Here is a 20,883-nt window from a genome sequence, read left to right as displayed (position 1 = left end):
CCAGTTGCTGTACACAAACATGGACAAACCACATCAAAAGTGCTACAACAGGATATCACCGCATGCGATTGCAGAGGAATGCTGCTGAGAACCGTCTGAAGTCATCAAATGATGAGTGAATATTTGAGTGAAGTGCGGCTCCACACATTTCGAACCTCAGCCACATCCTCCACTGTGTCTTTAGGAGGTTTTATGTAAACAGGCCAAACAGGGAAGAAGCAGGTTCTGACAGCTGTCGACCGCAGCAGTAATTGCATTAAAACAGCAGCTTGTGTGAGCACCGTGTTCACATCAATACAACCGCCAAGGATATATATCCAAAGCTCAAGAATGTGACAGAGTTACAACAAAATGGTGTGTGCTTGAACCACCACAGTGATCTTCATAATGGCTGAACAATAAATCAGAGCTGTCACTCAATGAAGAGAATCATTCATTAAAGTGATGTTATTGCTCTGACTCCAATGAGCCACTTTGTACGTGGCCTAGAGCTATTCCCTTTGCCCTCAGGGCTCTTTACTCTGACCTGTATTTGGCACAAGCAGGGCCATACAAAGAGAACCATCACCCCTTACTTCTGGAAAGTTAGAGTCACTGACAGCCCTGCACCCCACATCCAGCGGCCCATTCAGTCCCAATCACAGAGCAATATAACTGCCACAGAGTTTATGGACTGATAGCCTCCAATAGAGGAAGGATCGGGGTGTGGGGGCTCCTCTGCATAGCTCTCCACCAGCAAGAGCCCCTGGGTGCTCACTGATGACAGCTATCATTCACAAGGCAGAACAATGCTGGTGGATCTCAGACTGTGAAAAGGGAAGGGCGGGTGGTTGATGGCTGCAGTGATAAAGCAACCATAGCTAAAACTATAATGTGTTTTCAACCACAGGAATATTTACTATAAACATGACAAAACAAGTTTGAAGAATAAAGAGGAATGTTCCCCTTGTTTATGCACCTTGCAAGACGTTGTGCCAAAACCCCTACTGTAACTTCTGGAACACTCAAGTGTCAGACTGACAGTCTCATCCAGTATTTATGTTTTATTTTATGCTTTACAATGAGAACATCAATGAATGAAAAAAATGCAGCAGCAAGATGTGCAAAGCTGTTTGAGTTTCGACAAAGTTTTCTTACATGTTCGGATATCTTAGGGATGACTTTGGATTTAGAAAGAGAAACTACATCCCCATCCCCACACCTTCACTCTGATCGTTATAGTAATGATAATAATAATAAACTGCCTCCCATAAAATACACAGAAAAATAAGATATAATAAAATCATAAAACACTAGCGTAAGAGTAAAGTAGTAAAGAGTAAAGGTTGAATGGCATCATGTGCACTGGCCGTGACTGCATACCATGATACATCATTGTGTGTCAACAAAAAAACTGGCTTCTACTGTGGAGATCAAAGAAGGCAGGCGGCCTATCCAACATAACACGTACAGTACAAAAGCACTGTGATTCAAACACATGTTTATGTTGTGTTCGTGTTTAAATGCAAATTTTCTGGTAAAGCTACACATCATGTTCAGCAGATGCTTTCAATCTTTCCACAGAGCTTTATTAAAGACTAGCTTGGTCAGGCATACAGTGGTCTTAGGTTGAGCTGAGCAGCACCTCATTGGGCATGTGTGCTCATGGATCCTGTGTCCCAATGATTATGTCTCTCATTCAAGCATGAAGTAATCAGAAATAAGCCAGGTCAGCTAAGCTGCCACATAGAATTCTGAACATATAGAGTAGCTGTCAGAGCTGCACTTTCCAAAGCTTGATCACGAGCCAACAAGGAAGTGCCTGAAAGAGGCGTCCTGAAATGACACAGACCAAATGACCACAGAGCTCAGAGAAAATCATGTGCTGAATTGGTGGAGATGAGTGTGAAGGTTCCTGCCAGAGAGTGTAAGCTCAGCCAGATAATTGCAAGAAAAAGGAAACCATGATATAATGTTTGATCTTATGCAACACCGTCTGTCTGGGAGGGCCCAAATTAATGGAGACATGGATGACTGGTAGAAAGTTGACACTAAAAAGAATTTCCTGTCGTGTGGTGTTATCAGAAAAACAACAGAATCCTCTACTGTTTTACTTCAACAGCTGAAATTTAACAATGGAGCTGCTGATAAAATACTTGGGCTTCTGGTGAGCGGGCCAACTGCTGATGTGTGGAGAATCCCATTCACTTACAGAGGAGGTATGTTTTAAAAGGGAGTGTGGAATTGTTGGCTCCATAAAAGCGCCAAAAAGGTGTTTTTAATCAAATGCCCCGCTGTGTATGATACCTATTTTAACTGTAGTTAGTTTTTAGGGTGTTTTGCTCTTATATGCCTGCAATCATATTACCTTCATAATAACAAAAGACAGACTGGTTTAGTCTTACACTATGCAGAGTGTGGAAGATAAAAAGCACAGGACAAAACTACTAAAGGAGAAGAAAACTCTTCTAATTTGAAACACTGCAGGGATGTTTCTACTCACCGTACTGGCAGCTGGGCCCGTTGAACCCTGCAGGACAGTCACAAAGCTGGGTGGATCCTTCCCGACACTGGCCTCCATTGAAGCACACGCCATAGCTACACACGGCTGTGTACATGTGGACAGACAAGGTGGTAAGAGAGGAGAGACAGAACAAACAGGTGAGTGAAGCAGGGACACCTGGCTGTTGTCATAAGTTGTTAACATCTGTGGCTTCAAACACTGGCCCCTTTCTATGAAAGACACATCATCGGCCTGTTAACTCCTGCTTTAAGAGGAACCTTGATTCTCCTCCGTTCACACTAACCAATGAACAAGGAATCCACCACTTGGCTTTGAGAAGGGGAACCGGCTTTTGGCCAACTAAAAGACAGCTCTAAAATCTGATTTTCACAGAGTTGTGACTGTTCAATATGATTGGCAGCAACAGCCTGTATGCCTTACAGGAAACTGCCCCTGTGACCTGAGAATGAACCTGATAGATTAACTGAACTTCTGATCATTGTCACAAACTGTGACCATACAGATGTACCCAGGGTGAGTTATGGGGTTAAAATCAGAGAACCGCAGGAGGCGTGTGGCTCATCCATGTCTTGGAGCCAGCGACCCTGTGTCCATAAATCCCCATAAGTCAAACAGCTCTGGCTACTTAAGATGTGAAATTCAAAGAATTCAGGATATATAAACAGCAAGAGGAACTAGGTAGCTCAGAACATGTGAACACATCTCAGAGGTGTACCATCACATTCCATAAACTCATACCGCCCTCACATTAATCATGACAGCTTAAAGCTGTGCATGTCCAGTACACACACCTGAGTCCCTGCCTATATGTATATCTGATGTGCAAATATCCCTGTGAAGTAGGACACAGCTGTTTAGGCCAGGCCTGTTGTTTGCCCTCTCTTGAGCAGACTACAGTGCTCATTGATGACTGATCTCACTATCATTGCTGTTCCTGCAGCATATGGAAGCTGGGAGAGAGAGAAAAAAAACACAGTTGTGCTGATCACAAGAAGAATACGAATGCCAATCTTTCCCTTAAGGCGATTGTGAAGAAACGCCAGAATAATTCAGCACCATCTAGTCAGACATGCATTTTTTTCCATCTACCGGTAATCCAAAAGCGGTATGACTAATGATCACAGCAGGCACTGGAAGCCGTTTGTTGGCCCTATGTGGACAGTTTTATGTTGTAATCGGGAGTCAGGATCAGGTTCAGTAGCAGCATATTGTATTTGTGTAATATACATGTATATCTTATTGTAAAAGGTCTGAACTTCACTAGCCAACTATAAATAGTGCATTTTAATTTAACATTTTTTTAATTAAAAAACAAAAAATTGTAGTAGGATTGTTGCCATCGGTGACCTTGACACCCTGAATAGTTACCTGCACTGGAAAGGCAATTGACGTGACTGAAGGTGTTCTCCAGACATCCTCTTAGAGAACTTTAACAATTTGTGGAAATTAGTTGATAGATTGTCTAAAAGAAATAGATGCAGCCATGGTTACATTACTGGACACCTTAAAACAGCTGATCAGCTTAGGAAATGAGAAGATGCTTAAGAGTGTGAAAATATAAGCTTTACAAGGCTATAAGCCTACAAGGCTTAAGTGTAACTACTTCAGCTGTACCATGTCCGCTGTGCTGTGGGGAATAACATTTACAGACAAAGGAGATGAATGTGAAGAAGTGGTTTCTGTAATAATCACAGATGAGCCGCTGTAATTTCATGCATGTCTCTCAGCAAATTCAGACGGCTCTGTGGAGACCAGCACTCAGCCTAAACATCCGCCTGTCATCTGGCCCTGTCCTCAGACACCTGCTGAACAGTTGGACCATCCAAATGACCCACACATAGAGACGCACACTATACTGGATGAAAAGCAAAGCACAAAAAGGACATCAATATCTTCTTTCTTACAAACACCAGAGATTCAATAAACTCTGTAAAATTCAGCAGTGAAACCCTATTCCAGGAACATCAGCTCACCACAGCTAATGACCCCATGATGACTTCCAGTTCCTCTAGATTGTGTGGCTGCAGAAGCCATGATATAGTATCATGTCTACCCCTACTTCAGTGATTATATAATGTGAGGGAATTTGGAGTGGTGAAAGTAACAGATGACAGATGAGCAGCAAAAAAAACATGTTCCAACTAGCTCCAACTAGATTCGTATTTTTCGGGAGAATGATTATTACCACCAGCTGTGAGAAATCAAATTAATGAGACTTTCTTAAAATAGGTTGAAAAGAGCAAGCCTAAAATGAACAAAATCACATCTCAGGGTAGAATGACTAAGCGACAACAAGGGGAATGTACAGTCCCCCTTCAGAGATGTGAGACACACAAGATTGTTGGCAGCTAACCAGGGCATTTTTGGGCCGACCCCTTCCTGAGCTCCTTACGCCGTTTAATCTTCCCTGAAATAATTCCTTAATGTGGCATGCAGCGTGGCATAAAACTCACTCTCATCTGTTGCTGTGAACGCCTTCACTCTATTACAAAGACACCTTATCTGAAAGGATTAGCAGCTTCCACTGAAAAAAGAAGAGGCAAACAGAGCAGGGGTCAGCGACTCGCACAGAAAAACTGAAAACCAACAAGCAGGTGTCACCCTTACAGCTTCTGAAAGGGATGACCACATCAACACAGAAGGTCCCGCCTGTGTTTGTTTAGGCTGTGCATGGATCTGTTTAACCCCCAGAGTGCAACCCAGAGAGAGACCACATTTAGGGCAATTCACAGACACAAAGGCCGGCGCCCAGGGCTCCGTTTGGTGCCATAATTGGTACGCGCGGAGTCCAGCACTGTATTTTCAGGCAACAAATCATGTTTTGCTGTGCAAGAGGAATGTGTCATTTCAAAGAGTTTCTGTGAAAACCAAGGCTTGCTATGTTAGATCACCTCTGACAGATTTCTTTGAAAGACTTTACATAACACTTGAGCTCGACACCAGGTGGGTCTGACAAAGCAGGCACAATAATGCTCAGCAAAAAAATGGTTCAGTATGTAAAGACTTGGGGGGTTTGCTATGCCCCAGTTCAGACTGTATGCCTGTATTAAACCATTTCATATGAAAGTGGGTCACCTAGCCTATATAGGAAATATATGTATATATATGTATTTACAGTGGCTCTATATACAGGCTGGGAGCTGGTACAGGTCAGTCCAGTGTAAGATGAGCCTCCCACTTAATCAGCTGGTTAATATAGAGCAACTCCCCCACCAATCAGCAGCCGAGCCATCCCTCTCCTGCCCAATCACTGCTCAGCAAATCATTTAAAATGTACCCGTCTCCTCTCCAGCTGTCTTTCAGGTCGATTTCGGCAACCCTCCTCCACCCCAAGTTCCACCAGTTCCTCATCAGGGCAAGGCCTCTTATCTCCTGCTCTTCTGCTCCTTTACCACCACCAGGTCTAGACCCGGGCAGATTCCTGTCTAAGCGGCCTCATCTCCTGTCCTTTCCCCCTTCGGATGTCGGTCATCGCATCATGGTCTAGAACGCCAAAGCACAATTCATTCATTCATTGTACTTCAATAAATACTTTCTCATCTAAACATCTACCGGTAGTCTCTCCTGATTGAAATATGCTGTGCCACTCTCATCCACTTCTTGTCTAAAGACTTCATACTTGTTCAGCAGTGTGTAATGATACAAACTGCAACCGTAACCTGTTCATCCATTTGCTCAGATAGCTTAGTTGGCAGCAGTTCAACAAATGTTAACAAAAGTGACGGCTTCTCTTTGCTCTTCTCTGACCTTCCTACCTGCTGCGCATGACTCATTACATTAAGAGAAAGCCAGAATGGGGAGAACCACAGGCGGGATTTTGATGAAGCAAACGGCATAAACGCTGCTGTTGGATAATGCACCGTATCATGTCTCTGCAGACTTTGGTCTGTTTGTTTGTATGTTTGTCTGTGTCTGAGTTCAGCTATGCACAATGCAGTCCCCATGACTGTTGACATGGCTGTTGCTGTGTTCCATGACATACACATATATACATAGAAAAGACCACCCATGGATAGACAGAGGACCATTTCCTCTTTTCTGGCTACTGGGGCTATTTCGCATGTAGCTACTTTCATCGGCCTCACCACAAAAGGGGGCCAGTTTCCATTCAGCAGTTAACGAGGACGACAAACTGGAGATGCCATTGTCCCTGCTCCTCAGCCCCTGTCACAAAACTTATTGTTGCCGTCAATCAACATAACTGCTTGTTTCCACTCCTGGCTCACCCTGTCCATCCTTACCCGTCCCATGGCTGCTTGCTGTGGCCAAAGGTTTAACTCACTGATTGAGAGGGTCCTCCAAAAATGCTAAAGTGGAGGAAGTCGCCATCACAAAGTCAAGAGCTCTTCACTTGCAGCAGAGCCAGATAGTCGTTGAGCAAACTGGAGTCTTTTCAAAACACACAAAAGTCACCCCAGTTGCACTTATCAGATGGCATTTTTAAACACTACACTACATGCCTCCATACCCCCACCTGGCAATAAAATACACTTCAAAAAATACATGGGACTTTAAGATCTTAAACAGAACCTTTGTAGAAGAGCATTAAAAAAGGTCCAAGCCTGTCTGCTTGACTCTCCTCTTTGTGCATATTTGTGTAATAAGGCTGGGAAACATCAAAAGTTGGAAAAGATATTTGCAAACTGCTCGAGAACTTTGAATCAGTGCTATCCTGTGAATGGAAAACACATAAACATTTATAATGAGATGATAGTAGCCTGAAACAGAAAGACTTGGAAAACAAAAGGGAGGGGGGCAATTATCAGAATGAGATGTGAAATTAACCAGACGTTTGCTGTGCTGTGGCATTTTCTCCAAATATGCGACTGATTATCCCGAGCAGAAAATGCAGAGGTGTACAACTGAAAACCAATATGGTGCAATGGACAAACAAAAGATGCACAGTTACTTTCACGAACTATAATGAAAGGGCAGGGGGAGATCGACCGACAACGACAAAACTTGTAGATACAGCCCAAAATTAGACCCTCAATTCCACTCTGCTGCCTCACAATACCCAGAGGTCATTAGCCTAATGATCCTACACTGACTGACTGATTTTTATTAGGGAACACACACAGAGAGACACAACATGGCACATAAAGAAACCACAAAAAAGGACCAGACGGTAAATCACTATCTCAACACAAAGCATTCCCATCTTCCCCTTATGTGGAGGTTTTCAGAGGATTTGCTAAAGCTGTACATTTTGCAAAGCAGATTTTCCCTTCTGGATGTTGGAGGTGCTGTTGAAAACAGCCACACAAGATTGCATTGTGCTGACTGAAGAACAGTACAGATAGCACATAGCAAAGTGTGCAGGACTGGTAGGATTGTGTTGTGAGCTTCCTTTTATCCTGGTTCAATGGCTCAGAGAAAAGGGTGATTAGTTTGTCCCATCTCAAAGTGCTGCCACGTCTTTGGTTACACAGATAAAAGCCCTGCCTCATGCTGAAGAAAGCAGCCATTGTCACGCGAAACAGAGAAACAAACCTCCCGTCTGACTTAAGTGAGGGGAGACACTGGGCAGTCCTGAGGAATGTCTTTTTAAGACTTTACTTTTTGAGTGTTTTTAAAACAAACCAGATTCATTGAAGAACAGACAGCGCAATGCTTCCTTGTATAATGTAATACTGTAACCTCTCCCCAGGAAACAAAGAGCCCTTTGAAGGGGATATAGATCCCATAATAAGACACTGATGACAGAAACATCTAGGAGATGTTCTCCCATTCTTCATCCCATCACTTCCCATCAGAGGGCTATTCCCAGAGAGTAATTTGCCTGCACGGGGGGTGTGAGGACTGGGCATTAGAGACACGGGTCAGATCCAGGCAGGGAAGGAGGACAGGGAAGTGGGAATCTGCTTGTCAGTCTACAGGACAGGGGACAAACTGTTTACAGGAAAGCTTTGCCAAGGGTCTGCCTATGGTATGCAGGCTATGCGATCTGGATCACTGGCTGTAAAATCCCTTCAAAGGAGACTTCTTGGTCTCTGTGGTGTGAAGCTAAGCTTATCCGCAAGGAGATGAGCTGCTGGCAGCTTCAGTGTGACCAATAGAAATACTTTTCCATACATGGACGCTGGAGGGAAATTCATTTTTTTGTGTGTGTTTTTCTTGTGCGAAGCAGGAGGTGGATTCTCCAGCATGGATTAGTTACTGTTTGGGAAGCCCTGTCTGTGATTGGTTGAGGTAAACACTGGGCATGCTTGTCTGTGTTCATATCCATAAAGTGATCTTTTAACCAGCACTGCAATGTCACACCTCTGAATGAGCAAAGCGACATGGGGATGTGGACAAGAGCCAAGATTTAAATGTGGGGCAACGGCTAAACCAATCAGATCTTCACTTTACACTGCACTGTACAGATGGAGGCAGCCAAAAGATGACAGCCAGACAGGCTATCTATTTTAAAAGAATGGTCTGGCTTGAGTAGATCTTCATCAGGTACTTATCCACATAATGTATTTCCTAGATGGTGGTTGGCAAGCCCCCAGTATGGAGAAGTGTTTTCCAAACAGTTATATCACCTTCCTCGAACCTACCAGACTCCATTGACAAAAACACTAAGTCTACTTTGCAGAGAATGGGAGCTGCAGGTGACAATGCATTAATGCAGTATTTTATGTTTTGTGAGGTAAAAGGCAGTTTCGAAAGGCAGTCTAACATCAAGCGCAAGCGGGGGAGATGCCATTTCATACATACATTATTTGCTGCTGACCCACAGCAGTTCAGTGCTTGTCTTCTGCATGAGTACTGTAAGACGTTGACTATGGATAAGCAGCTCTAAAAAGCCAACGTCAAAGAAAATAAATTCCTACAGACTGCAGGATCACTGCAGAACTATGACCGCTCAGCGTAGTACAAGACACTGCAATGCAAATCTGAATTGAGAGCAAATGTCAACATCTTTTTTCCCAGCATCCACATCTGAACCTGGTTTGAGTGTTGTAACAACACAAGTACTGTGGACATGGCACTGACTGATAACATCTGCTCTGGAGTCTGGATGGGCAAAGCACCTCTTGACCCTTTTGACCTCTCTGTCAAATCCTGTCATTCAGAGGTCTGTGCCAGTGGTGAGGTGATGTTTGAACCATGCTTCTGTCTGCTGAGTCAGTAATAGACTTACTACCTTTAGGTAAATATACTCACTCTGTGCTTTACATAAATATTGCTTAAAGGTGCCTGACAGATGAAGACGTTGATATTACAAAAGTGCACGTAAGCAGACCAGGAGACAAGAAGGTCACACTGAATGAAAACCTAAATGGCTTTAACATTTTTATAGCTAGAAAATATAAAAAGTGAAAATACTTACGATACAGACAACCCGCCTCTCCATTCAGCTGAGACCATCCAGGGCAACACTTGTACACAGTCTGATAATCCTGTCTGTACACCTGTCTGTATGCTGTGTAATACGCCGTCCTGTGACATGAGAGGGTTAAAAAAGTTTAACATTTTTGTAACTTTCTGAGTGAAATAATACTTTTTAGTGTGTCATAATGTGTGTGAGAGAGAGGACATTCCAGTACCCAGCTTAACAGTTAATCAAATAATCTTTAAGGTTTCATATGAAAAACTTGATCAAACATCTCTTTTAAGTAACATGTCATCCAGTGTTCAGAAAAATTTCCCAGGCTTTCAAGGCACCTTTTTAAAGTGTGAGACTGGCAACCTCTACATCAGAGGACGGTGCCTATCCCTGTACTTTGGGACTCCTCTCATTGTGGAAACACGTTTTGTGTTCAGTGAGTAATTGAGGCCTTGGCTGCCTTCAAAGCAGCCTTTGACTTTGTAACTGGGCAAATAACGCAGAGAAAGCGAGCAGTGGGCAGCACAGTGAGAACATTCTGAGACAGACTCTCAGAGACGGGCTAAAATGCTAACATTATAACCTCTCCTTCAAAGGAATGCTGGCCGTAGAGACGCCTTGGTGTTAAATAGCCAGTAACTGCAGTGAAGTGGGGCTACACCTTGCACTTAACTGTATGACAGGTTAAAAGCTGTGATTACACGACAAGAAGCGAGTGAGATGAAGAGGAAAGAGGAAGGGGGGGGTCAGGGAGCAGCTCCTCATCCTGTTTGGAGATGGATTGAGTGGTCTTGGTTAAATTCTTTTAGTGACATGGAAACTACACAAAACCATTAATTAATGCTTTGGCTTCAGCCACAGCTTAGTCAGCAGTACATCGCCTGCAGGTAAAGTTGGGAGTGTTTGTCTAAAGAACAGAGTCAGACTGTAAATGAGGTGTAATACTCACCTCCTCTCATATCCCATGCACCATGACTGCCCAACACAACCTTGCTTCCACACTTTAACCATACGTGTGAAGGCCTGCACGCACGGCTGCCTCTGGGCGACCAGCGTCACCTCTCTCTCCACACACACATTGGGCCTGGAATAAGAAGAAAAATAAAAAAAAGTGGTAAAAATACTTAACATGTCAAATTGTTGTGCAGTGTTTTTACAGACACATATGGCAGAGGTTCAATTTATGAGTGCTTGAAAGAAGTGTGGTGGAAATGACAGACAGACAAAGCTTGCGTGAGGCATTTTCAGCTTGTCAGCGACATAATGCCTGTGAGGGCTGAGGTGTAAGGCTGCTTATGATGTCTGGCTTTTGTTGTTGTTTTTTTTAAGAAGACTTAAGGGGAATTCCACATACATCACCTTTCAGAACAGCAAGCTGGTGAGAACAGGATACAAGATGCTACCTGTAGGTCAACTTAACTCAGAATGCATCTGAAATGTGTGACTTTAAAAGCCGTTTAAAAGTGGCAAAATAATCCACCAAGGAACATCAAAATGCTTCACAGCATGCAAACAATTTTCACAATAAATATGTTTTCACTTGTATTAAATAGACTGTTAATATTTACTCAGGTAAAAACTGGGATCAGCCTTTATTGCTAATGGTCACTTATTGGCAAAACCTGCCTTCACACACACACACAAAAAAGTGGAACCTGATCTTTGAAACATTTTTTGGTAACTCTCCCAGCACTGACGGAAAAGCTCTGCATGTGGAGATCAGCAGGGATCTTTAGACAACATCCAGCTGCTCCTCTCATAAACAGTAGTAATCACCATCACCTCCAGCTGTACACATAACTGCATATGAAAGACCTCATTGTCAGTGGCAGGTTACTCCTCACACATAATTTAAGCTCTTTAGTTCTTACACTAAAGTGTTAAACACTTGTTGAGTCTCCTCCATGAGAGGGTTAACACAACCAGACTCTGACAGGAGTAGGAATGCTGCACAGACCATCCACATGGAGCCAATCATCCTGTAAATTACAGTGACAGGATGCATGCAAACCAATACAGGCTTTGATGAGTGTGCACAGCAGCAAAATACAAGAGGGAGAGCAACTTCTCATGCCTGTTTTCTGCCTCTGGGATACAAGTTTAAGGATGTGCAGGTGAAACTTCAAAGCAACTATAGGAGGCTATGAAAACATCCATAATTAATCTGTTGCTCTGAATATGTGACTAAAAACAAATGGGAGAAATGTTACTTACATATAGGGTTGGAGGTTGCTGGCAACGTTATATTGGAACGTGTGTGCCTCTTTAATAAATATTAGAAAAAAGGAAAAAATAAAACTGTCCATTTTCCTCGTCGGCCAACAGCTTTAAAAGTTTGAACTACTCATAAACTTGTGCATGAGTGCCTTTCATCACGATCCAGGAAAATACACACACACAAAGAATCCAAACGATGCAGAAACTCAAAATGCGCGTAAAGGAGCGTCCGCGTCAAAATGACCAACACTCAGCAGCAGTGACAGAGCCATCACATGCGCACGCTGCAGCTCCTCACTCACACTACAGATCAACTCTTCACTGCAGATGTTAGACTGACTGGACTGCACGTCGTGGAGGCTGAGCGCCTTCTGCCTCCCTCCATTCACTTGGTAATGATGGCAGGGGTTTGGGAGGAGGAGGGTTGCAAAAAAAAAAAAAGAGCCATCTATTAGAGCGTCAGCAGCCTCCCAGACACGCTGCGCTCACAGAAACAGGAACAACTTTATCCTTCCTCACCTCGTCTTCACCTGACAAACAGACCCTTATTCTAGAAACCCTTAACTCTGTGCATGTTGGTTATCTACACAAACATGGATTTTATTGTATTTTTACGCGTCTGGATGGCGCAGTGGAGAGCGCGCACAGCCACAGGTTGCTGGAACAAGATGCAAACCAGGCAGGCATGAATGGACAAACGGTGATATATTATCACCCGCGGAGCAACAGAGGATGTTTGAGGTTCTGGCCGAGGCAGCCAGTGGTCACTCTGCAGGGCAAACAGCTGATGGTGCGGTCAAAGGGTCAGCAGCCAGGACTGAACTACCGCTGCTCTCTAAACAAAGCTTTCATTGCACGCATGTGTGTTCATGACCCGAAAGAGTCCCGGGTCAGGGCTGTCCGAGCAGCCTCTGAGGAAACAGCATGTTGTTTTAATTAGCTCGCAGACCCAGACACATCAGGGCTCATCAGACCTCCTCTGCCACACCGGGGGCAGACGAGGTCCTTCACTGCATCAAAGTTAGTCCAATGACAAGGTTATCTGTTTATTTCTACCATATATGTCTATATGTTTTAAATATTTGTATTTTTCTGGGATACATATCCTCTTCAGATGTGTTACAAATCATATTGAACCACTATCTCCCCATCCTTGCTATAACTGTCTATGCTTTCACTCGGCACAGGTGAGTTTGCATCACCACATTCACCTCACTGTTTGGATAACAACCTGCTGCATCACCATGCCTGCTCCACTCTTCACCTCTGCTTAATCAGACATGATTAAGACATGATTAGCAGTCATTTATTTATATGGTAGAGATAAATAACACAGCCTTAAGTATTGCATTATTTGGAATATATATACTCCCATGTATGCACCAACTTTCTACACCACCACAAGCTACAAAGAAACCGTGCATGTGCTGGAAAACCACGGTCAACTTCTGCAGCGACAGTTTTTGTTTTTAGAAGAATTCCAAATGTGAAAAGAAACTGAACCAGACTTTAAGAAAAAAAGGAAAGGGGTCAGCTTGAATTATACAGTCCAACAGAAGCCATTCCACTGTGCATGTATGGATCTTAGTAACAACAAGCGTGTGTGAGTGTGCTTTCACATCCGCAACATAGTATAATCCCGGCCTGGCCAACACATGATCTTGCAGTATGACAGTGAGCGTCCCCTCATGAGTACTGCTGCTAACCAGTATAAATCAACACTTACTTCACTCACTCATAAAATGGCATTTTTATATAGCATGCACACCTGTCAAAGCAAATGTGTCTGTGCATAAAAAAACAAATAAAATATAGGAATTTCATATTATTGTCATATTTGTCATATTTCTAATCAGGTGCACACATTTGTATACTACAGACCTGCACATGACTACAAAACCTCACAAGTCACAAAGTTATCAATTATCCGCCCAGAAATATGCACATTATAATCTTGAGACAATTTAAATTTTTCTAATCTCCTGTTTGTTATCAGAACAGAATTGCATGAATAGAACATAACCAAGATACAGCAAAATGCACATGTAAACACACCAGCAGCAATGTCTTTGACTTAATCACACTTCCTAATTTACTCTTTAATTGAACTTAGTCAAAGGTGATGTAAATGCTTAACATAACTGCATTATTGGTTATCACGGTGTGAACAGTGTGTACATTATTCGCCTGTGTGTGGTCCTCTATGAATGGAAACACCACGTGGTAACTGAGACTCCACCGAGACATGAACTGTTCTCTGCTGACACCTAGTGGAGAACTTTAGGAATTACACACTGCTGTGATACGACCAGTTGACTTGAACAAATATTAACACGACCCACATGTTTGCAACAACGACAGGACGCTAGACACAAAGTGAACTTTGAGCTGCCTCAACTACTTGTAGCCAAACTAGCCTCTGAGCTGTCGGTTGATACTGTTACTGGTTAAATAACTTTACGACAGTCATCACCACTTTAAACTTTGCCCTCCGTTGCTGCCGTACTGCAGCATGCTGTGGGTAATCACGGGCGGACTGTCCACACTCAGACAGAGTTACAAACTAAACGGCGTGCTCACACATTTCCCGCTGTCTGTGGCTCGTAGAAACATGTCGTCGTCTCAAGCTAAACAGCCGGTGTCCCTACTGGGAACCATGGCGTTCGGGGGCCGAGCAGATGCCGCGCAGAGCCAGGACATGGTGAAGGCTTTCCTGGACAGGGGGCACAGGCTGGTGGACACAGCCCTCATGTACGTGGACGGGAAGTCAGAGGAGATTATTGGGAACATGAGTCTCCCCAAAACAGGTGTGCTAGCAGGACACAAGTTGCTAGCAAACAGCGTGCTAAAGTGTGCTAGCTGTGTTTCCATGGATAACTGTTCCGGTTTGAAAATAGCTGACACATCTCCTCATATGTTTGCAATATATTCCGGTCAGCTTCAATGTGTAGCAGGTGTGCTAGCAGGACACATGTCATCCTCTCTGATGTAAAACACCTGTTATATTAGAGCGATAGTCTGCACATGTCTGGTATGTTTTGGTTACATAGATCACTTGAGCTGCATATGTCTGCGATACTCACATCATTTCAATTATTACAATGTGCAGGTCATAAAAAGTTTGACTGTTTAATTGAGTTGTACATGACACAACTTTTACTTCATCCACAGTCAGCATAGCTACCAAGGCTAACCCTTGGGATGGGAAGACACTGAAGCCAGAGAGTGTGCGCTCCCAGCTGCAAACTTCCCTCCAGAGGCTGAAGACTGACTGTGTGGACCTTTTCTACCTACATGCCCCTGACCACCAAAACCCCATCCAGGATACTCTCAGAGCCTGCAATGAGCTCCACAAAGAGGTGAGCAGATCATAGAAACAAAATATCTACACCGGAGAATCATAAAAAAAGGTAGTAGAGTATCAGGTTGTCAGTGGTTTAAATATTGTGGTTGCTCTATGTGTCACACTGTAACACTGCCATACATCATACATTTATATGACAATGACACCGTAAGCTGTATAATGTTAAATTGTCACCTTCAGGGGAAATTCAAGGAGTTTGGCCTGTCCAACTATGCATCATGGGAAGTGGCTGAAATAGTGTGCATCTGCAGACACAACAGCTGGATTGTTCCCACAGTGTATCAGGTATTATTTGTCTTTTTATCAATGCATCTCTTTATATATGCTTATTATTTTAAACTAACCATTATTTACATCCTGATTTGGACTATTACACACTTTCACAGGGAATGTACAACGCCACAACCAGACAGGTAGAAACGGAGTTGCTGCCATGTTTGAGATACTATGGAATGAAATTCTATGCATACAATCCTCTAGCAGGTACTGTATATCTGTGCACCTTGTTGTCGCATTTTGTTTATTTGAAAACAAGACTTCAGTTACCTCACATCACATGTTAGGTCCTCATTTGCTAGCAGCATGGCTCTGGGAATAGTACCAGTCTGCTACCTCGGCTGAGATTAACAGTCTAATATTTTAGAGTGTTCCCCTTAGCCTTAAACGTACATACTGTCAATTATTAAATATTTTTGTGACATGATTCAAAACATAATGTTTCCTTTGCCAGGTGGCCTTCTGACAGGAAAGTATCATTATGAAGACAAAGATGCTTCTCAGCCTGCAGGGAGATTCTTTGGTAACAACTGGGCTGCTGCATACAGAGACAGGTAAACAACAGCTTGTGCTGTTGTTGCACTTTTGTCGATTTGCGTTTGCACAGTGTAAGCATGACTGTTCTCTTCGTATGTGTAAGATACTGGAAGCAAAGTCATTTCCAAGCCATAGACATGGTTCAGAAAGCCTTAGAGACGGCATACGGCTCAGAGAAACCCTCCATGACTTCAGCTGCCATGCGCTGGATGTACCACCACTCCCAACTGAAGGTACACATTGGATCAAATCTTTCTCTGTGAGCCCTGATAATGCAGTGTTTTAAACCAAATTGGTAGAACTCAGCAACTTACTCCTACACTATCATAAATATTTAATTTTAGTTCATCCTATTTGAAACCATGTTTTAATGAATCAGGACCTTTTTCTACAATTTCCCTGTTACAGGGTGATCTCGGAGATGGAGTCATCATCGGTATGTCCAGCATGGAGCAGCTTCAACAAAACCTGGCTGCTGCAGAGGAAGGTCCTCTGGACCAGAGAGTTGTTGATGCCTTTAAAGACGCCTGGAATCTCGTCGCCCACGAGTGTCCGAACTACTTCAGATGAAGAGCATCTCTGTCACCGCGCTGCCAAATTGTTCATAGTTTTTCCAGAAAAAGATTGAGTAAACTCTATTTTCCTTTTAATGATCTGTGTTCATATTTTTCTTAACATCCCTTTGAATTTAGTTGTATTCTTGAAAATAGATGGACGGATGACCTGGACACCTTCATGTGTTGATGTGGATGAATCTAAATTAAAAAATAAATGCAATTCAGTAGATCTTCAGGGAAAAAATATCTTTTACAAGTCTTAAACGATTTTTCACACACAGATGGGTTGTTTTACATAAGTGATGATATGGTTATTAGCTGTGTGAATGGAATAGTACTGAGATTTAGATCTTTCACCATGTGACAAAAATAAAACAACATGATCACATGTACAAAACTGTTGAATTCGTTGCCTCCAGTCTCAGTGTTTACTGAACATCAGCTCAGTCCAGGGCTAAAATTCACTGTGAAGAACAGAGGTTTGTGTTTCATAGGTAAAAGGAGACTGCACAGACTCCAGCACTGCCAGGCAGGATGATGGATGAAGTAAATGTTCTTTGCTGCTGAATGCTGGCACAACTTAAAATAAAAAAACAGATGTGTACAAGCTCCTTTCTTTGCAGAGGTTTCATTCTGCGTCGTCGTCGTCGTCGTCGTCGTCGTCATCATCATCTTCTTGCTGCATATTCTCTTCTTCACCAGCGAGGTTCTCAAACTCTCCTGTTTCTGAGTTCCACATGCATTTGAGCTGCACCTTGAATTCTGCCATCTCAATGGCAAAGAGTTTCTGTGGACAAAAAGAAGAACATGAAAACCTGCTTTTGTATATTGACTGTATAAGTCAAGAGATACATTGAATAACTTACCAGGACACGAGCCTGCTCAGGCGTCAACACATCTCCCTCCTTACACACTTGATGGTCTTGCAGCAGCGTTACCACTCCTTTCATGACAAAGGATACAACATGTTTATCATATTGTTTAAAGCAGCGGTCCCCAACCTTTTTTGCACCACGGACCGGTATCATGTAAAACAATACTTTCACGGACCGGCACAGAAAAAAAAAAAAAAAAAAAAAAAAAAAAAAAAGTGCATAAACAGACTCTTACTCTTATGCTTAACTAGTGGGAGCCTTTGAGCTTTCCCAGCAATGAGGCGGTCCCATCTAGGGATAATGGGAGACATGACACCCGAAGTGTGTTTCTTATGTCCAGTCCACTCCGTAATTTTGTTTTGGCCGTCATTAATTGCTTCAGTCGTTCTTGTTCATGTTTTCTTCCATGGCTTGTCTTTTAATGCAGGGTGCTCGGTCTCGCAGTTTTGAAGGCTTCGTTGCCTCATTTGCGAGTCTGTCGCCACATCACTCAGAGCGGACTTGGTGTGTGAGAATCACCTGTTGCAATAAATCCGTATTTTAAATAGGACTCCTGATATAGTCTTTTAAATGCGGATTTCTTTTTCTTTGAAGGGGTAGGCTCCTCTTCTTCTGTCTCCTCGTTAGGCCTTTTCCCCTTTCCGAAGAAGCTCTCCAAAGACGTTTGTTTTTTATTCATTTTTGCTTGTGGGCTTAATTTTGGGGCCGTATCCCGTGACCGAGACCAGCGTCTGGGCAGGTGCTTAAAGGCACAGGCGGATGAATCTGATCGATTTATAAATGAAACAGCTTTCAGACTCAGATAATGAATAATATATGTTTTGCTCAGTCTTTCTGTGCGGCCCTGTACCAAATGACCCACGGACCGGTACCGGTCCCCGGCCCGGTGGTTGGGGACCACTGGTTTAAAGGACAGGGTCGTGTTAAACAACAAAAACGTGATGTTGCCCATGTCACATGATTCTAGTCCTGCCTAAAGCCAATGAAAACCTGTTGTTGAGCCACAGTATTGCCACATACATTTCACTCCTTTATAGCAGACTCAGTCTGCATGTTTTTTTTCTTGGTCTCTTATTAACAAAGTTATATACCCACTTTAAAATACATGTATCATTAAAGCCATGATGGTAAACCCCACAGTTATATTAAAAACTAGAAAGCTGGTTTCAGTTACTGTCTTTTAGTCTTACCTTTCTTTAGGGCAGTGGGAAGTCCTAACTGCCTCAACTGTGGCTCCATTGAGTGAGGAAACTGCTCAAGAGGTCCCTCATCCAGGGTTATGTCCATCTGTGCCTGATTACCAGCACGAGCATAATCCATCTCTTTGAAGTGACTGAAATACCTGCGGGTGAAGACCATCATGTAGGCAACTGATCAATACAATAAGGAACTTTGCAGCTGTACATTTAGCACAACATACTTACTCTTGTACTTCATCCTTTGTTTTGTTTGTGAATAATACGCCCACTTCTCCACGCAGATGCTTGGTGACCTGAATATTATCAACAGGATATTTTCATTTGTACAATAATTATGGTAGTTGTGATTATTTTAAATGTGACATGATTTACTGCCCACCTTGTGTAAATTATCTTTGTATTCGTCTGTGTCTCCTTTTCCCAAAGCAACAATCATGACTTTGTTTTTGCCGAAGAAGAATCTGTAGAAAAGAACCAAGACCTGAGAACTTGAATCCACATTCATGCTCTGCCAGATAGCGTTCACGTGTCCCATGCTGCATGTGTGCTATCATTTGCTAATACTGATTTGAAGATGTATTCTTCAAAAATATTCAAGCATCATCTTACAATTCATGTCTTTGTGACATCTCTAATATTGATCACATATTTGTCTCTTGTAAGAGTTAGCAATAGAGTTCTGATTTTTAATTTATTTGGTCAACTGACATGGAACCTTTTTTAAGCCTCACCCACTACATAAAGACAAAAAACACACTTTTCCATAGTAAATAATACAAAATATAAGCGATATAAATCTAACACGTGCATAAATCTAATTTAAACAAATGTGTCTTCTTTGTCTGTGTGGCAGCAGCAACAACAAATCAGTTGGAGAACTGGGTGACCTGGGAAAAATAATTAAAAATCATCTTTCCATGTCTCTTCTATTAGATAGATAGATACTTTTTTGAGGGGAAATTCAGGTATCCAGTACCAACAACATTGGAACAAACAGCATAGTATGCATTAGTGTAAAAACATAGGGTACAAAAAATAAAATGCATTTTTATAATATACTATAATTCAATTCAATTCAATAGAATTGTCTCAAGGTGCTTCACAGAGACCCAGAGCTTGTGCACACTAATCTTACTGGCGCTGACCCTTTTAACTAAAAACCTAAATGTCCTTACCTGCTGTGTTTCCAAGCTGTCCTAATGTCCTTCAACTTGTTATTCCTCATATTGGCCACAGAGAATATGAACAGGTTTCTGTAGGTGTCCACACATTTCCGTAACTAGAAGACAAATTAGGTGAAGAAGTTTTAAATGTGAACAGCAACGACTGAAGCTGAATAAAGACACATGCTCTTTATTGGTTGGTGACAGCAACAGAAAACACTCACCTCTTCAATTAACTTCTGTTTCGAGTCCAGTCCCTTTTTAGTTGTTTTCGTTAACGAAACTGTTGTAGAAATAAAAGAAGTTCTCAGTTTGTTAGCTCACTCAGTGTATCATACAGCCATGCTAAGAATGGTTAAGCTAACGGTAGCTTCTTACTCTGACTTTTCAGAGCGTTCACTGATCATTAAGTCATTTTACTTAAAAAACAGCACGTTTCACCTTAGTAAGTTTGACATGTTAACAAATGTTAACATTTTAATAACTTTTATTTGCTTACTTTTCTTGTCTCTCTTTGACTTCGGCATGGTTCCCTCTCACGATAGCAGACGCACACGTGAAAAGACAGGACCCCAAATGTTTCTGTTTGGGGAGGTTGGCCATGAGGCGCCTGACTAAAAATACAGCAAATAAAATAAAATAAAAACCTTTTGAATTTGTCCAATATTAATATTCCAGTGGATGATATATTTATTAACAAATAATTTATGTCACTGTTTGTACTTGTATTATGTTCAACATGAAAATTATATGATGAAAAACCGACAGCTGCCTAAAGTAATAGGGATTATGACCGGATTAACCCACCAGGGGTCCCCTTAGTCAAAGTAATGTCGTAATTCACATGCATCTGAATTTAGCCATGTGTGGGTCA

At 42.4% G+C, this 20,883-nt stretch overlaps 3 protein-coding genes across 3 annotated transcripts in view; 1 reads left to right on the top strand and 2 right to left on the bottom strand.

Moving 5' to 3' along the window:
• Positions 1-11,799, bottom strand: part of megf6b (multiple EGF-like-domains 6b) — a 49,002-nt gene extending 37,203 nt beyond the window's left edge. Inside the window, exons 1-4 of the mRNA XM_028405150.1 lie at positions 11,693-11,799; positions 10,771-10,905; positions 9,825-9,934; positions 2,483-2,587 (exon numbers count right to left, since the gene is read on the bottom strand). Coding sequence (XP_028260951.1) covers positions 2,483-2,587; positions 9,825-9,934; positions 10,771-10,905; positions 11,693-11,799 — 457 coding nt within the window. The remainder of the gene's footprint in view (positions 1-2,482; positions 2,588-9,824; positions 9,935-10,770; positions 10,906-11,692) is intronic.
• Positions 11,800-14,393: 2,594 nt separating this feature from the next.
• On the top strand, positions 14,394-16,865 carry akr7a3 (aldo-keto reductase family 7, member A3 (aflatoxin aldehyde reductase)). Its single transcript, XM_028405037.1, has 7 exons — positions 14,394-14,845; positions 15,210-15,397; positions 15,583-15,687; positions 15,789-15,885; positions 16,133-16,232; positions 16,319-16,448; positions 16,624-16,865. Exons 1-7 carry the CDS (start codon positions 14,551-14,553, stop codon positions 16,783-16,785), a joined length of 1,077 nt encoding a protein of 358 aa, XP_028260838.1. The 5' UTR covers positions 14,394-14,550; the 3' UTR covers positions 16,786-16,865.
• A 138-nt stretch (positions 16,866-17,003) lies between these two features.
• Positions 17,004-20,618, bottom strand: mrto4 (MRT4 homolog, ribosome maturation factor). The gene is made up of 8 exons (XM_028405038.1): positions 20,509-20,618; positions 20,234-20,292; positions 20,022-20,125; positions 19,226-19,307; positions 19,072-19,139; positions 18,838-18,989; positions 17,639-17,715; positions 17,004-17,559 (listed from the first exon to the last, which is right to left on the bottom strand). Exons 1-8 carry the CDS (start codon positions 20,534-20,536, stop codon positions 17,401-17,403), a joined length of 729 nt encoding a protein of 242 aa, XP_028260839.1. The 5' UTR covers positions 20,537-20,618; the 3' UTR covers positions 17,004-17,400.
• Between the last annotated feature and the right edge of the window lie 265 nt (positions 20,619-20,883).

Source organism: Parambassis ranga, chromosome 5, assembly GCF_900634625.1.
Source record: "Parambassis ranga chromosome 5, fParRan2.1, whole genome shotgun sequence".
Lineage (NCBI taxonomy): Eukaryota > Metazoa > Chordata > Actinopteri > Ambassidae > Parambassis > Parambassis ranga.
Note: the sequence above shows the minus strand (reverse complement) of the source record. Positions and strands in the feature narration are given on the sequence as shown.

Excerpts from the sequence above, each read along its gene's own strand:
- akr7a3 (XM_028405037.1), top strand. The coding sequence starts at position 14,551 with ATGCTGTGGGTAATCACGGGCGGACTGTCCACACTCAGACAGAGTTAC. Across the intron at positions 14,846-15,209 it reads CATGAGTCTCCCCAAAACAG|TCAGCATAGCTACCAAGGCT; the intron begins GTGTGCTAGCAG and ends CTTCATCCACAG. Across the intron at positions 16,449-16,623 it reads ACCACCACTCCCAACTGAAG|GGTGATCTCGGAGATGGAGT; the intron begins GTACACATTGGA and ends TCCCTGTTACAG.
- mrto4 (XM_028405038.1), bottom strand. The coding sequence starts at position 20,536 with ATGCCGAAGTCAAAGAGAGACAAGAAAA. Across the intron at positions 20,126-20,233 it reads AACAGAAGTTAATTGAAGAG|TTACGGAAATGTGTGGACAC; the intron begins GTGAGTGTTTTC and ends TTTGTCTTCTAG. Across the intron at positions 17,716-18,837 it reads TCCCACTGCCCTAAAGAAAG|GAGTGGTAACGCTGCTGCAA; the intron begins GTAAGACTAAAA and ends TTGTCATGAAAG.